Source organism: Callithrix jacchus, chromosome 1 (assembly GCF_049354715.1).
Source record: "Callithrix jacchus isolate 240 chromosome 1, calJac240_pri, whole genome shotgun sequence".
NCBI lineage: Eukaryota > Metazoa > Chordata > Mammalia > Primates > Cebidae > Callithrix > Callithrix jacchus.
Genome location: NC_133502.1, coordinates 193,524,167 through 193,541,925, shown reverse-complemented (window position 1 = coordinate 193,541,925; position 17,759 = coordinate 193,524,167). Strand labels below are relative to the sequence as shown.

Genomic DNA, 17,759 nt, shown 5'->3' with positions numbered 1-17,759 from the left:
GATTTGCTTTGAAACCACCATCCCTAACCCGGCTCAGCACCTATGCCCATCTTTGGACAGTGATTGTCACCCTACACTGGATGTATATGCAGGACAGGAAGGGAAAATACACAAGGTAAGTTTCTGAGATATTAAGAAAACAAATTTTGAGTTCAAGAGCTATTCAATTTTAGGCCAGGCATAGTGGCTCACACCTGTAATCCTAGCACTTTGGGAGGCTGAGGCGGGTGGATCACCTGAAGGCAGGAGTTTGAGACCAGCCTGGCCAACACAGTGAAACCCCATCTTTACTAAAACTACAAAAATTAGCTGGGCGTGGTGGCATGTGCCCACCTCAGCTTCCCAAAGTGCTAGGATTACAGGTGGGAGCCACCGCGCCTGGCCTAGCTATTCAATTTTGTTGGGGAAAGTAAACTTTTGTTTTTCTTTTCTTTGTTACTTTTTTTTTTTTTAAGACAGAGTCTCGCTCTACCACTCAGGCTGGAGTGCAGTGGCACCATCTCAGTTCACCATAACCCCCACCAGGTTCAAGCAATTCTCCTGCCTCCCCGGTAGCTGGGACTACAGGCATATGCCACCACTCCTGACTAATTTTTGTATTTTTAGTAGAGATGGGGTTTCACTGTGTTAGCCAGGATGGTCTCAATCTCCTGACCTAGTGATCTGCCCGCCTCAGCCTCCCAAAAGTGCTGGGATTACAGGTGTGAGCCACCCCACCTGGCTTAGCTATGCAATTTTGTTGGAAAAAGTAAACTATTTTTCTTTTCTTTTTTTGAGATGGAGTTTCGTTCTCGTTGCCCAGGTTGGAGTGCAACCTCCACCTCCTGGGTTCAAGTGATTCTCCTGCCTCAGCCTCCTGAGTAGCTGGGATTACAGGCATGTGCCACCACGCTCAGCTAATTTTTTTGTATTTTTAGTAGAGACTAGTTTTCAGTGTTAGCCAGGATGGTCTCAATCTCCTGACCTCCTGATCCGCCCACCTTGGGCTCCCAAAATGCTGGTGTTATAGGTGTGAGCCACTGCACCTGGCCTAGCTATTCAATTTTGTTGAGAAAAATAAACTTTTCTCTTTTTCTTTTCTTTTCTTTTTTTTTTTTTTTTGAGACTGAGTTTCTCTCTTGTTACCCAGGCTGGAGTGCAATGGCGCGATCTCTGCTCACCACAACCTCCGCCTCCTAGGTTCAGGCAATTCTCCTGCCTCAGCCTCCTGAGTAGCTGGGATTACAGGCATGCACCACCATGCCCAGCTAATTTTTTGTATTTTTAGTAGAGACGGGGTTTCACCATGTTGACCAGGATGGTCTAAATCTCTTGACCTGGTGATCCACCTGCCTCGGCCTCCCAAAGTGCTGGGATTACAGGCGTTGAGCCACCACGCCCGGCCAACTTTTCTTTTTCTTTCTTTCTTTTTTAAAGATAGAGTCTCGCTCTTTCACCCAGGCTGGAGTGCAGTGGCACCATCTCGGCTCACCACTACCTCCACCTCCCAGGTTCAAGTGATTCTCCTGCCTCAGCCTCCTCAGTAGCTGGGACTACAGGCACATGCCACCATGCCTGGCTAATTTTTGTATTTTTAGTACAGATGGGGTTTCACCATGTTGGCCAGCATGGTCTCAATGTCCTGACTTCGTGATCCACCCACCTTGGCCTCCCAAAGTGCTGGGATTCCAAGCGTGAGCCACCACACCTGGCCCCCAGCCAACACTTTTAAACAAACATTCACACAGCTGCCTCAGTAACTCTTTCACCAACATACAGAATAACAGAGTACCACAGGTAAGAGAATGGGCTCCTAGTGATGAAGGTATGTCCAGGCAAGCTGGCCCGGACCTAGCCTGAAACCACCTTCACGGTACCATCTCCTATCACTCCTCCAAATCCTCCCCTCCTGTCAGGCTGGTCACCTCACTGCCTTGGAACATGTATTGGTTATTCCCAATAATAATATCTACAAGTAGCTCACACTAAGTATATGCCACACATTCTTCTAAGCAGTTGGTATATATTAACTCATTTAACCTTCATACACAGACAAGTTAACTAAGGCACAGAGAGGTTAAGTAATTTGCCCAGGGTCACTCAGCTAAGATGTGGCAGGCCCAGGATTGAAACCCTAGAATCTGAGCTTTTAACTGCTATGCTGTAGTTTCCCTCTACATAGCTTTGCTCTGAGCAAAAGCCCATTCCCTTTGGAGGCGGAGGTGGGTGGATCACCTGAGGTCGGGAGTTCAAGACCAGCCTGACCAACATGGTGAAACCTCGTCTTTAAAAAAAAAAAAAAAAAAAAGCCCCTTCCTCCCTTTCTTATATGGGTGGGGGCCTGGGGAGTTAGAATTATCTATGTACCCCTAGAACAGGGCAGATGAAGCTGGCAACAGCAAACGCATGCAAAGCCCTTCTTGAGTGAGTGGCATGTCACTTCTCCTGGATATTACGGCTATCCAGGAGATATGTATATCTGATCCCTCAACCTAAAGGCTATGGTATCTCTGCCACCTGTCCTTAAATCCATCAGCACTGCCCTCGGTGACACCCCTCCACAAAGAGGTAGCTAAGCCTCCAAGGCTGGCCTGGCAGAGGGAGGGCTCCTAGCTCTGGAGAAACCAGATGCACTAGACATGCCAATCTAGGATAAAATCAGGCCAATGCCTCAGTGCTTCTGGAAGGCATCTCAGAGGCTGGCCTAACTAAAACCCAAAGCGGGACAGAACAAGGTCAGATGCAACCAGCACTGGGGAGTAGGCAGATGGTCTCTGGGTCTCCTCAAGGCATTTCCCATAGGGACTGCCCACAGCCATCCTGAGGGATGAGAGAGACTCAACCTCACTGGCCACCCAGTCCCTCACTTCTTCAACTGCTGAAACTCTACTCATGCTTAAAGAGCCAGACCAAGTTCAACCTCTTCTTCAATGTCAGAGGGGTCTCTGCCTCCCCTGCAAGCCATTATTCAGGTGACAGATATCCAGAACATAGTGGCCAGCCCAGGATTTATTTGTTCCAGGTACATGCCATTTTTCTCCTTCGCTGATCTCCTCAACGGCAGAGGAAGTGCCCCTTAAGCTGAGTTTCAAAAGTCAAGAAGTTACCCTGGTACAGAGAAGAGACAGGGATGCCAATCATGAGACCCACAGTGTGCAAAGCATGCCGTGTTTAGGGGACTGAACGGGCAAGTAGGGAGAGACAAGCCTGGTGAAACCAAGTCTTGAAGGAACAAGCTAAGGAATGTGCACCTGTAATCCAGAGTCCCAGTCTCATCCTCACCCTACCCTACTAAATTCAGTTCTAATCTCTGAGAGCAGGGCCTGGGGATGTGTGTTTCTCTAACGTACACCACACCACACACTACTCTGATGCATTGCTAGTTAGGAATGGTGTGGGACAGAGGGCGCACTGACCAGTAAGGAGTTTAGGCAAACCACTAAGGAACTCGATGCAGGTGTCCACCACAAACAGAGATGGCCTGAACTGAGGGTGTGGGAGTGGGAGTGGGGAGGGAGAGAAGACAGACAGAAAACAGAGACTGAACGCGTAGTTCAGCAGAATCCACCACGTGACTAGACAAGGGAGGAAGAGTCTAGATGGGCGCCGCTGGCGTTTTTTCCTCGAGCAACTGAGTAGACAAGTGAATCATTAACTAAGTAAAGTAGGACAGGAGGAGAAGCATGAGGACAGAGAGAGTCAGTCACAGGAGGAGTTAAGACTTAGATGCCTACAGATCTATGTGTACAGATCAATTCCCAGGAAAACTCTGGAACTGGTTGGAGTCTGGGCTCAGGAGGAATATCTCTATGGCTCTCTAAGCTTTAATTCCTAACTTACTGTTGTAGCACAGAATATAGAAATACCTTAAATAATAATAAATGTTTCAATAAAATGAGAATACTTTCAAGTGTCCTCATAATAAAAGTTAAAGCAACAGTCTCCCAATTTAGAGTGTTAACAAGGTCAGAAAAGGCCCTAGTACCCTGAAACAAGAGTTTTTGTCTCGGGTTTTTGTTTTGTTTTTTCGAAATGGAGTCTCACACTGTTGCCTGGGCTGGAGTGCAACGGCGCAATCTCAGCTCACTGCAACCTCTGCCTCCCAGGTTCAAGCAATTCTCCTGCCTTAGCCTCCCAAGTAGCTGGGATTACAGGCAACTGCCACCAAGCCCAGATAATTTTTTTTTTTTTTTTTTTGAGACGGAGTCTTGCTCTGTCGCCCAGGCTGCAGTGCAGTGGCACGATCTTGGCTCACTGCAATCTCTGCCTCCCGGGTTCAAGTAACTCTCCTGCCTCAGCTTCCTGAACATCTGAGACTACAGGCACATGCCACCATGCCCAGATAATTTTTTATATTTTTTTAGTAGAGACAGGGTTTCACCATATTGGCCAGGCTGGTCTGGAACTCCTGACCTCGTGATCCACCCGCCTCAGGCTCCCAAAGTGCTGGGATTACAGGTGTAAGCCACTGTACCTGGCCTGTCTCAGGGTTTTCTAGTAAATATCTTAAAAGGTCCCAAATGTTGCAATAATTTAGTATACTCCTTCCTATCATTTGCCCCAAACATTTACAAAAAATATCATTCAGGGAAGCAGAAACAGTCCCAACTTACTAGAATACAATAAATTCAGGATAAAAGATGCAACGTTTTTCTCAATTCACAAAACCTCAGTGGATTCAGGACATTTACACTGGCATAACATCATATATAAAACTCCCCTCACTTCCTGACACATGTGACACATGGAGTATAGTATCACTGCAGTATTTTCTTAATTATCCAACCTCAGAATCTAAACCTATACTCAAAGGCAAACTATCTCATCGCTTAACACAATGAAACCCAAAGAATGAACTTTTAGAGGCTCCTCCTACTATGACTATGGACTGGGAGAAAGTATAACAATATGAAGTTCTGAGAGAACATTTTAAAATAGCATTAGGTCAGGCACCATGGCTCACACCTGTAATCCCAGCACTTTGGGAGGCCTTAGCAGGCAGATCACCTGAGGTCAGGAGTTTGAGACCGGTCTCGCCAACATGGTAAAGCCCCATCTCTACTAAAAATACAAAATTAGCCAGGAGTGGTGGTGCACACCTATAGTCCCAGCTACTTGGGAGCCTGAGGCAGGAGAATCACTTGAACCTGGGAGGTGGAGGTTGCAGTGAGCAGAAATAGCACCACTGCACTCCAGCCTGGGCAACAAGAGCAAAAACTCCTTAACTCAACATTTATGTCATGATAAGTAATAAAACGTTACACACACACCTCTAAGTGAACAGATTTCCCCTCTGAGAAAACCCCTTCTGGGAAGCTACTCAACAGCAGGGCCCTTGGAGGAGGTGTGTGCAACATGCAGCTGCAAAGAAATGATCAGATGGCAATCAGTTGCCTAAGCCAAAGGTTTCACTTTTGGCTTTTGTAGCAATTTCCCCATCCTGACTGAAGCAATGGTTACAATCTGATTGTTGCCAACAATGCTAAATTAGCTGCTTGCATATTAAAAATGTACTTAATGTTTTATTAACATTGTAAACCCTATAAAGGGTTCTAAAAGAGGTTAATACTCTTGGCAAATGCTTTTAAAATCAGACTATCATACTCACTTTGCCAAAAATAACTTCTCAGCGTATAATATGCAAATCACTCTACTTTTAATAATGTATTTTACACTATCTACAGACAGTCCATTGTTACAAAATCTTTGCTGTGGAATGTCCTAGAAAAGATTTTTAACAGAAATCTAAAGTTCTTTAAGATGTAATTAATTTGGTCATTCAACATTGGCTTGCTTGCTATGCCTAAGGTACTGTTCCACGCACTAAGTCCCAATTTTTCACCACTGAAAATCACTTTATTGCCATCCAGTATACTGAAAGACTGTTGATCAACCTGATCAATAATTTTTCTTCCTTTAAATAAAAAAAAAAAAAAAACTGGCCGGGTTTTTTTATAGGTGGCTCACACCTATAATCCCAGCACTTTGGGAGGCCAGGCAGGTGGATCACGAGGTCAAGAGATCAAGACCATCCTGGTGAATGAGGTGAAACCCTGTCTCTACTAAAAAAATACAAAAATTAGCTGGACATGGTGGTGCGCGCCTGTAGTCCCAGCTACTCAGGAGGTTGATGCAGGAGAATTGCTTGAACCCAGCGGAGGTTGCGGTGAGCCGAGATCGTGCCATTGCACTCCAGTCTGGGTAACAACAGCGAAACTCTGTCTCAAAAAAAAAAAAAAAAAAGAAAAGAAACTAACCAGGCTTAAACATCGACTCTCACAGCCAATGATTAGCATCACACAACTGGTGTTCCCCTAGTGAACTGAAAGGCTTTCCATCCTCAAGAAAAAACACAGGGCTCCATGCAGCCTTGGAGTAAGAAATGAAGACAGCCTGACGGGAGGCATGGTATTTGGGTCCTGGAGCCAGGAAGAGTCAGCATCTTTTTTTTTTTTTTTTTTTGAGGCGGAGTTTCGCTCTTGTTACCCAGGCTGGAGTGCAATGGCATGATCTCGGCTCACCACAACCTCCACCTCCTGGGTTCAGGCAATTCTCCTGCCTCAGCCTCCTGAATAGCTGGGATTACCGGCACACGCCACCATGCCCAGCTAATATTTTGTATTTTTAGTAGAGACGGGGTTTCACCATGTTGACCCGGATGGTCTTGATCTCTTGACCTCATGATCCACTTGCCTCGGCCTCCCAAAGTGCTGGGATTACAGGCGTGGCCATGCCCAGCCAAGTCAGCATCTTCTCTCTCCCTACCACTTTCTACAACTCTACCTTAGGTAACTCCCTTAACCTATTTAACCTCACAATGTCCCCATTTGTAAAAATAAAAATGACAATACACTAACTTTGAAGGTTGAAAAGGTAAATTATGTAAATAACCTTATATTTATTAAATACTCTGTTGATGTTACAAATTTTTTCCGCCTCTATTTTTTTTTTTAGAAACACAATAATATTTTTTAAATCATAAGTCCTCTCTTAGACCCCTGAGAACTTGGGGATTCCAACTATGGGATAGGCTAGGGGGATACCAGGATGAATTAGGTCAAGATCCCTGCTCTTCAGGATCTCAGAACACAGTGTAGGAAAGACAAGTCTGTAACACAAACAAATTGTGACAAGTGCTCAAAGAGAAACGTAAAGAAAGTACAGTGGTCACACAAAGGAGGAAACAACTCATTCTGAAGGGGGATGTGGGAGCAGGGGCTCACAGAGTAGTTGGCATTGAAGTTGAACGGGGACTTCTCTGGAAGGGAGAAGTGAGGAGAAGGCAGCCTTTCTTGGGTAGAGCAAAGGACACGTGCAAAGGGACACCAGATAGCAAGTAAGAACAGAAGACTTTGCTTTAAAGAAAGAACTGAGTTCGATCATAGCTCACTCTCCCTAGCTAGAGACAAGCAAAAGAATCTTTTCTCATTGACAAAATGGAAATCACAATGTCTACTCCACAGGAAGGATTAAACAAGATCATGCATATGAAGCATGAAGTAAAAGCTGGAAAAACAGCAGCTACTGTGATTAGGTGCAAGAATGGTGGGAAACCAAAGGGCAGGCGGTAGGCTAAACAGATTGCTTTCAGCCAGTCTCAGAAAGGTCCTGCATGCCAAGTAAGAAGTTAGGATTAACTGCTGAGGACAATAAGACCATAGAGGTTTTTAACTGGAGTGAAAGAATTGAATATCTCTGCTTTAAAAGAACTCTGGTGTCCATGAGGGGTTGTCTGGGGAGGAGAGCACTCAGGAGAGCACCTGAGAGAACAGGATACAGATTCAGAGTAATTTCAGTACCATTAGAAAGCAAGGCATGCACTCCAGAAATCTACCTTTTTTTTGAGACGGAGTCTCACTCTGTCGCCCTGGCTGGAATGCAGTGGGGTGATCTTGGCTCGCTGCAACCTCCACTTGCCGGGTTCAGAAATCAAGGCATGCACTCCAGAAATCTACCTTTTTTTTTTTTGAGACAGCGTCTCACTCTGTCCCCCTGGCTGGAGTGCAGTGGGGTGATCTTGGCTCACTGCAACCTCCACTTGCCGGGTTCAAGCGATTCTCCCACTTCAGCCTCCCGGGTAGCTGGGATTACAAGCACATGCGACCACGCCCAGCTAAATTTTATATAGTAGAGACAGGGTTTCACCATGTTGGCCAGGGTGGTCTTGAACTCCTGACCTCAAGTGATCCACCCACCTCGGCCTCCCAGAGTGCTGAGATTATCAGCGTGGGCTACCCGCGCCTGGCCGGCACTCCAGAAATCTTTCTAAATTTAGATCCACAAGGGTTAATGGACGGCTGCATCTGGGAGTAGGGTTAAGCAAGCCATTAACAAACCCCTTATCTGGTGAACGGTGGTGTCACTAGCTGAAGAGATGAGGAGAGGTCTGAAGTCCGCTGACTGTTCTTTTATGCCCACTTCCACTCCAGTTTTACAAAGTTAATGTCGTCTCTAGCCCTTAGGGAACAAAAGAAAGGAAACGTTCCCAGGGAGAGAGGGAGCGAAGGCTCAGAGACTTGTGACTCCAAGTTCAATGTCTAGCTTTACCGAGCACTGCTCTGCCCAGAGCGAACCCCAGCTCTTTATCTTCCCCTCAGGAAACCGGCTCCTGGGCCTTTATTTTATTTCCGGCCTGTTGCAGACCGGCAGCACTACCCGGCAGCACTACCCGACTCAGAGATGCTGGCAGGGTGGGCTCCAGGGGACGTTGGCAAATCCACTGGCAAAAGAACTAAGCCAATTTAGCATGTGTTCCTCACAAAAGGAGACAATTAGCGAGAAGGAAACCCGCTGCATTCAAGATCCAAAGTACCAAGTTACTATTATAAACTTTGGCCCGTTTTGATTCGAACGACAGAAACCAACCGTTACCCTCGCCCCCACCAAAAAAAAAATGGCACTTAGCTTCATCGGGGAAAGGAGATCAGGATAACTGAGTGGAGGAGAGGGAGGGAAAACCGCGCCGAGTTTGGGGCCGACCCCACGCCTTCTAGGAGTTGGAACTTGCCCGCTGTGTGACTCTGCAGTCACAAGGCGACACTTAGCTAGGACCCAGCGCAATTTCAAACGACCCACCAACAAACTGACCTAACTTTGGCCGCCTGGCCTCCTCCTCCCTTTCGTAGCCCGAGCCTCCCAGACTCCCGAACTGCGGCCGGGCCAAGAGGAGCAGCAAGCCCGGCACGCTGCGGCCCAGGGCTGGGCGGTTCCGCGGCGCGAGCTCCGGGCAAGGGCTCCGACGTTCGGGCCTTCCCCGAAAGAGCCCGGTTTGGGGCCTCCCACAAGCGCTCTTACATTAACTACGCCCTCGGGTCAGGCTGCGGCCTCCGCGACAGGGGGACACGGCCACGCTCCGTGCGGCGGTTGGCGTGAACGCCCCGGGCCGGGAAAAGGGGCTGGCAGTGGCTCCCTACGCGGCCTGGCACTCCCGCCCAGGCTGCGGCCTAGACCAGCCCCGTTAGCTCCCTGAGCCGGCGCGCGGCCCGGGGGACCGACGAGGCCACGTAGGGCAGGAGGCCAGAGGGCAGCGCTCTGAGAAACCCCCGCCTGCCTCAGGGGTCCGGGCCTAGGACGCCGCCCCAAGCCGGACCGCCGCCGGAGAATGGCTTTTACCTTCATCAGCCTCCTGCTGGCCGCCATCTTGGATTTGGTGGTGCTCCTTCCCCAGAATGCATCGCGGCCAGCCGGGTGGCTAGAACCCCCAACACTTCCTGGAGCGGGGGAAGGGCCGCGGGGCGGGGCCAGGAGCAGAACCGAGCACCTACTGTGTGCTTCCCACTGTGCTGTGGGGAGCGTGGAGGAACGCAACTGAACCGCACAGGCTTGGCCGCCGCTGTTTTGGAGCGTCCAATCACATGGCAGTTATAACCAGTGCCTGGCACATAGTAGGCGCATAATAAATATTGATTTCATAAAATAGTTGGTAACCAAGTTTATTTCAGGCACTGCAGGCGCTAAGCTTAAGAAAATTTGTGCTAAGCTCTGTGAAGAAAACTGGGTGATAGGAAAGTGACTGTGGGGACCTACTTTTCTTTGAGAGGTCAGGGAAGCTAAATCGAGAAAATGGCCCTACTAATCGCCAGACCCCTCTCCAGTGCTTTGTTTTCTTTGATCCTTGAAACCACCTTCTGAGATACATTAGCATTAATGCCCTCATTTTGCAGGAAAAAGAAGCAAAGAGGTGGGAGGCCGAGGCGGGTGGATCACGAGGTCTAGAGATGGAGACCATCCTGGTCAACATGGTGAAACCCCGTCTCTACTAAAAATACAAAAGCTTAGCTGGGTATGGTGGCGCGTGCCTGTAATCCCAGCTACTCAGGAGGCTGAGGCAGGAGAATTGCCTGAACCCAGGAGGCAGAGGTTGCGGTGAGCCAAGGTCGCACCATTGCACTCCAGCCTGGGTAACAAGAGCAAAACTCCGTCTCAAAAAAAAAAAAAAAAAAAAAAAAAGAAGCAAAGAGGAAGCCATTGACTTGCCCAAGGTCACATGGCCAGCTAGGAGCAGAGCCAGGCTCCTGTCCCAGGTGGGCAGCTGGCTCCAAAGCCAATGCTGGGACCTGGAAGATGGGAAGTAACAGCTGGGAAGGCTGGAGGAGAACGTTTCAAGCTGAGGAAGCAGCACTGGCAAACAACATGAGGCTATCTGTGTAGCCAAAATAGAGTAAAAGAATTATAGGGTGGGAGGGAGGCAAGGGATGGACCATGGAGGGTCCTATACAAAGGGGAGGAGTTGGTTTCTATCCGGTGTACTGTGAGAGGCCTTTGATAGATATGAGTATCCACCCCATGGTCAGATAATTTTTTTCTTTTTTTGAGATGGAGTCTCGATCTGTTGCCCAGGCTGGACTGCAGTGGCACAATCTCAGCTCACTACAACCTCTGCCTCCCAGGTTCAAGCCATTCTCCTGCCTCAGCCTCCTGATTACCTGGGACTATAGGCACACACCACCCCACCAGCTAATTTTTGTATTTTTAGTAGAGATGGGATTTCACCATAATGGCCAGGCTGGTCTCGAACTCCTGACCTTGTGATCGGCCCACCCCGGCCTCCCAAAATGCTGGGATTACCGATGTGAGCCACTGCGCTGGCTCCATTTTTTTTTTCTTTTTTGAGACAGAGTCTTGATCTGTCCCCAGGCTGGAGTACAGTGACATGATCACAGCTCACTGCAGCCTCAACCTCCTAGGCTCAAGGGATCCTCCTGCCTCAGCCTCCCAATTAACTGGGACTACAGGCACGTTCCACCACACCCTGCTAAGTTTTTTTATTTTTTTGTATTGATGAGGTCTCACTATCTTGCCCAGGCTGGTCTCAAACTCCTGAGCTCAATCAGTCCTCCCACCTCAGCCTCCCAAAGTGCTGGGATTACAGGCATGAGCCACCGCACCTGGGTTGAGATGTATGTTTTAAAGAGTACTCTGATTGGTGAATGGGAAATGGAGGTAGGTAAGAAGAGAAGAAGGGGAGCAGGGGCCACTTGGTAACCTGTTGCAATCATTCAGGCAAAGAGGTGACAGTGGCCTGGACATGGTGGCTCATGCCTGTAATCCTAGCACTTTAGGAGGCTGAGGTGGGCAGATCACCCGAGGTCGAGAGTTCGAGACCAGCCTGACCAACATGGAGAAACCCCGTCTCTACTAAAAAATACAAAAAATAGCCGAGCATGGTGGTGCATGCCTGTAATGCGAAACCCTGTTCATACAGACCTTAGCTACTCAGGAGGCTGAAGCAGGAGAATCACTTGAACCCAGGAGGCAGAGGTTGCCAAGATCACGCCATTGCACTCCAGCCTGGGCATAAAGAGCGAAACTCCATCTCAAAAAAAAAAAAAAGGTTACAGTGGTTTGGCATTACAGGTACCACTGCAGGCAGAGAGAAGAGAATAGCTTCAGAATATACTCAGATCTTCTTGAGGAGGTTTTCTCTTTTTTCGAGACAGTTTCACTCTGTCGCCCAGACTGGAGTGCAATAGCACAATCTCAGCTCACTGCAACCTCTGCTTCCTGGGTTCAAGTGATTCTCCTGCCTCAGCCACCTGAGTAGCTGAGCTTACAGGCGCTTGCCACCATGCGGGGCTAATTTTTGTATTTTTAGTAGAGACAGCGTTTCAGCATTTTGGCCAGACGGGTCTCGAACTCCTGACTTCAAGCCATCAGCTCACCTTGGCCTCCCAAAGTGCAAGGATTACAGGCGTGAATCACTGGGCCTGGACATTTTTCTCTTTCTAAAAACAGTGGGCTTCTCCTGAAAGGGGAGAAGGAAAGGGAACTGGAAATAATATAGCCTGGAATAAAGCTGGCCTCACACTCATCTTGGGAGCCCAGGCTTGACACAGAAAAGAAGGGAGAAACTAAATGACAAGCCTCATATGATTAGCACTTCTGCCTTTTACCTCCCAGAAGGTCAGTACACTGTCTGTTCAATACACATTTGGCATATGTATGAGGAACCCCATCAGCTCCCTAGGGTCACAGGGGACTTGGAAGCCTGGGGACTGACTCTGGGATCTACTGTGAGCTTAGGGCCTCAAGTCAAACAAAAAGTAACGGAGTCTCACTTTATCACCCACGCTGGAGTTGCAATTGCGCGATCTCGGCTCACCGCAACCTCCGCCTCCCGGGTTCAGGCAGTTCTCCCGCCTCAGCCTCCTGAGTAGCTGGGACTACAGGCACGTGCCCCCACACCCTGGGTAATTTTTGTATTTTTAGTAGAGACAGGGTTTCACCATGTTGGCCAGGCTGGCCTTGAACTCCTGAACTCATGATCAGCCCGCCTCGGCCTCCCAAAGTGCTGGGATTACAGGCGTGAGCCACCGTGCCAGGCCAAAAGTAATACATTTTAAAGAAGTGGCTTCCCCCTCTTGGAGGGACAAGTGGCGTTCAGCCACCCGAGAGTGAGCAATAACAGGTCTGTGATACCCTTAGATGTCCGGGGCTGCATGCGCGCTACACTGACTGGCTCAGTGTGTGCCTACCCTACGCCAGCAGGCGCGGGTAACCCGTTAAACCCCATTCATGATGGGGATCAGGGATTGCAATTATTCCACATGAACGAGGAATTCCCAGTAAGGGTAGGTCATAAGCTCGCGTTGATTAAGTCCCTCCCTTTTTAAACACCGCCTCAGTCGCTACTATTGATTGGATGGCTTAGTGAGGCCCTCGGATTGGCCCCGCCGGGTCGGCCCATGGCCCTGGCGGAGCGCTGAGAAGACAGTCAAACCGGACTATCTAGAGGAAGTAAAAGTCTTAACAAGGTTTCCGTAGGTGAACCTGCAGAAAGAGAAAAAAAAAGTGGCTTCTTCCTCCTCCTGCACTGCCAGGCCCTTCTGCTCACACTGACCACATGTTCCTTCCTCTAGTCAGCATGGAGTCCTGGGCATTCACCTATCAGGCCTTGGGCCCAGGTCCAGAGAGAGAGATACACAGGGAGCACCTGCCCCCAAGGAGATCACAGCATCCTGAGGAGGCACCAAGGAAAACATCAAAGGGTGTTGAGGGTTTGGTGAGGTGTGGGGGCTCAGAGGAGGGACCTCACAGAAGCTGGGGAGGAACCAGGGATGGAAGGAGTTCCCCAGGAGGCAAGAGGACAAGGAAAAGCAAGTGCCTCTGCTGAGACAGAAAATGGCCAGCTGGGCACTGGACGCTTATACCCTTCACCGGCACCACAGAGCGGTGCTAGGACGTTCTATTTGATAGAAGAGAAAACTGTGGCCCCGAGAGAAGTGGCCCATCACTGGGCCAGGAAACTGGGTACCAGAAGTTGGACCCCTGTCTAGAGCATGCAGGTGAGGCTCTGCCTCAACCTCCCTCTAACAACTTGAAGCCTCATCTCCCACATCCCTCACTTCCCACAATCAGTATTGTGCCACTTGGTGCCCCCCACTGTGCCCAGGTGGAAGACCTGTGGTGCCTTTGTCATTCCTCCTCCTACAATTAGCAGGGACTCAATTTATTATGCTTCCTTGGGTAAGCTGACAGTAAGATGTATGCTGAACCTCTTTGATTTTTTTTTTTTTTTTTTTAGACAAGGTCTGGCTCTGTCTCCCAGGCTGGAATACAGTGGATCACGGTTCAGTATAGCCTCGACTTCCTGTGCTCAAGTGATCCTCCCACTTCAGACTCCCAAGTAGCTAGAACTACAGGTGCACACCTCCATGCCTGGCTAATTTTTGGAAAAAATAAATTTGCAGAGACAGGTTGTCACTGTGTTGCCAAGGCTGGTCTCTAACTCACGGACTCGAGATTCTCCCACCTCAGCTTCCCAAAATGTTGGGATTACAGGTGAGAGCCACCACACCTAGCCTGGTCCCTTTTGAGTACAAAGGCAGCACACAGAATCTCTGTGACTCCTCCAACAGCCCCTCTGAGTTCAGAACTGCTATCAACCCCATTTACAGAGGGAAAAGCTGGACTCAAGCTGTTCATCAACTTTTCAGTCATCTGGCCGATCAGAGGCTCAAACCCAAGGCTGCTCTTGGACTGTGAGGATCAGACCAAGTCCCGAGGGGGCTTAGATAACCTAAGCCCTCTTTCTCTCCTTTCTCCCGCTCACCTTTCTTTCTTCTTTTCTATCCTCCCTCCTCTCTCTTTTCCTTCCTTCCTTACCCTTCCACCTTCCTTCTACTCCCTTCTCTGTTCTTGGTGAATGAAGAAATTAACACACTACTTGGCTCCTGTCATGCCCTGGCCAGATTGGATGCTCAACAAACATTTGATGAACGACTGTCCTCTGACCTAGATCTATGGCCAAATGACAGAACAAATGGTCACTGCTACTAGTGCCTTTGGGAAATGGGTGAGGCCTCAAGCTTCAGGCTGCAGAGGAAGGAGGGTAATTCAAACAGATCCAGGCCGGGCACGGTGGCTCATGCCTGTAAACCCAGCACTTTGGGAGGCCAAACAGGTGGATCTCCTGAAGTCAGGATTTTGAGACCAGCCTAACCAACATGGTGAAACCCCATCTCTACCAAAAATACAAAAATTAGCAGGGCATGATGGAATGCTCCTGTAATTCCAGCTACTTGAGAGGCTGAGGCAGGAGAATTGCTTGAATCCAGGAGACAGAGGTTGCAATAAGCTGAGATCATGCCACTGCACTCCAGCCTGGGTGACAGAACAAGACTTCATCTCAAAAAAAAAAAAAAAAGAAATAGATCCAAAAGGAAGAGAAATGGAGGTGCCAGAAGACAGAAGATAGGTCTGTCCTGGCAGCAGTGGGGAGTTGGGAAACAGAGACGCTGCCAGCAGCAATGAGGTCCTCGGGAAGCAGCGCCTGCTTGTCCAAAGGCCCCGGGATTATAACATTCAGGCTTCCAGAGCCAGCGGGTGAGACCCTGCAAGCACCAATTCAGAGCCCAGACTCAGCTCACACAGACCTGCACATAAGTCCCTGTGTGACTGGGCAGTTTCCTCTTCTGGAAAGGATAGTACCAGTCTCCCTGGCTGTGAGGAGGATTCAAGGATGAGGCTTGTAAAGGGCAGGTGGGGGCCGGGCGCAGTGGCTCAAGCCTGTAATCCCAGCATTTTGGGAGGCTGAGGTGAGTGGATCATGAGGTCAAGAGATCGAGACCATCCTGGTCAACATGGTGAAACCCCGTCTCTACTAAAAAAAATACAAAAAGTTAGCTGGGCATGGTGGCACGTGCCTGTAATCCTAGCTACTCAGGAGGCTGAGGCAGGAGAATTGCCTGAACCCGGGAGGCAGAGGTTGTGGTGAGCCAAGATCGTGCCATTGCACTCCAGCCTGGGTAACAAAAGCGAAACTCCGTCTCAAAAAAAAGGGCAGGTGGGAAGGGGCTGACCACTTGCGACAGAGGGGTATGAGCTGGGGAGCTGGGCCAGGGCAACCAGGGCAGGAGTCCAGCCCAGCAGGCCAGAGGGCCCCAACCAGAGAGCTAGAAGCTAGCACAAGGCTGCCTTCCTGGCCCAGGAAGATATGGACCAGCAGGGCAGACTGCAGGAAGAGCAGCACAGTCCCTCTCCAGGTATCCAGCCCCATCTAGTGCTGGGGGATGGAAGGAACTCCACTGGAACTCAGCTGGTTAGAGTCAGGCCGGGAGACCCTCCCTCTCTGAGCTCCAGTCCTCCGTGTGCCTTCAAATGAGGGTCATAATGGGACTGGCCAATATCAGTGCCAGAAGGGATGTGCCTGCCCTAAGGGTGGTGGGCATGGGCGAGGGCTGGTACAGAGAGCCAGACTGCGGGGACCTAGGGGTTTGCAGCTCCAGTTCCCACTGCCTGAAATAGCCTCTCAGCTTCTCTGGACAGCCCTCACTCCCTCTCCTTCAGCTCTCAGCTCTTGTGTTTCCTCCTTGCCTCATCCAGGAAGCCTGCTCTGATGCAGCTCTTCTCCCCATCAGCACGACATTTCTCTCACCCAAAGCACTTGCCCAAGCACCAATGTTATACATTCCATTGTTATTTGTATTTAACCTTTGCATCCTCCTCAAACTGAGCCCTGAGGAACCCAGTTTGAAAACCATTTATGTATTCTATCACTTTCATTTGCTATTTATTTATTTAGAGATGGTATCTTGTTCTGTCACCCGGGCTGGAGTGCAGTGACATAATCTCAGCTCACTGTAACCTCTGCTTCCTGGGTTAAAACAATTCTCCTGCCTCTGCCTCTTGAGTAGCTGGGATTACAGGCATCCTCCACCACGCCTGGCTAATTTTTGTATTATTTAGTAGAGATGGGGTTTCACCATATTGGTCAGGCTGGTCTTGATCTGACATCAAGTTATCCACCCCCCTTGGCCTCCCAAAGTGCTGAGATGACAGGTGTGAGCCACCACATCCAGCTTAACTTTCATTTGATAGATGAGAAAGGTGGACCAGGAGAAGGCAGCAGCATGGTGAGCTCATGCTGGGATGAGCTCATGCTGGGATGAGCTTATTCTCTTTGCTCACGGACTGTCAGTTCCCTGAGGGCAGCAGCCACATCTGGCCTGTTTGCCTGTCGTCTTCAGTCATGTATTTACTAAGCACCTATCATGTGCCAGGCACTGTTCTAAACATGGAGGAGACAGCAAAGAACAGACAGAAAACACATAAAAACAAAAATAAGAAATATGCAGCTGGGTGTGGTGGCTCATGTCTGTAATCCCAGCACTTTGAGAGGCTGAGGTGGGAGGATCACTTGAGATCAGGAGTTCAAGACCAGCCCAGGCAACATACAAAGACCCTGTCTCTACCAAAAAAAAAAAAAGTTTTTAATAAATAAAAATGAAGGATATGGAATGAAAAGCCGAAGCTACTGTAGCAACGGAGGATGGGAAGCCTAAACCTATCTCAGGCTTTGAGGATGGAGTCCATTCCCCTCCTCGAGGACAGGCAGGCTCTACAAAGCTTGGGGCTTTGGTAGCAGAGCAGAAAGAGGTGGAGCCAGGCCAGATTGGCAGGATTGGCAGGAGAGGGATGTGAACCAGGATGCCCAGGAATCCAGACTCCATGGCCCAAAGGTCATAGACTGGAGCTGTAGAGACAGGCAAAGTAGATATAGGGCTGGCAACGTGGGGCCAACTGAGATGTAAGGGGGACATATCACCTTCTCTCCAGACCAGGGAAGTCATGAAGTATGAGATGGGGTTTGTGTGTGTGCACACATAATGGGCAAGAGGGCCTCCAACCCAGGGGTTCTCAAACTTGTTTTAAGGAGCACAACCCTTTATGAAATCAATGTCCTTCTTCAAATCTGATAAATGACACAAGTAGATCTGCCCATTGAAGCAGGTAGGGAAGTGTCTCCCCATCCACTTCCTGCATATCTCCTCCCAACAGGC

General features: G+C 49.2%; 1 protein-coding gene across 12 annotated transcripts in view; it reads right to left on the bottom strand.

Moving 5' to 3' along the window:
* UBE2L3 (ubiquitin conjugating enzyme E2 L3) overlaps positions 1–17,759 on the bottom strand; it is a 68,377-nt gene that overhangs the window by 48,400 nt on the left and 2,218 nt on the right. For 8 of the 12 annotated variants that reach the window (XM_078335924.1, XM_078335928.1, XM_078335921.1 and 5 more), the window contains exon 1: positions 9,592–9,649. The exons of 2 other annotated variants lie outside the window; for them this stretch is intronic. Coding sequence is in view for 2 of the 10 variants with exons in the window: in XM_002806551.7 (XP_002806597.2) it covers positions 9,592–9,618 (27 nt within the window). In the remaining 8 variants the exon portion in view is untranslated. Of the gene's footprint in view, positions 1–9,066; positions 9,650–17,759 lie in introns of those variants that run through there. 2 more of the 12 variants (XM_078335926.1, XM_078335923.1) reach the window with 2 other exon arrangements.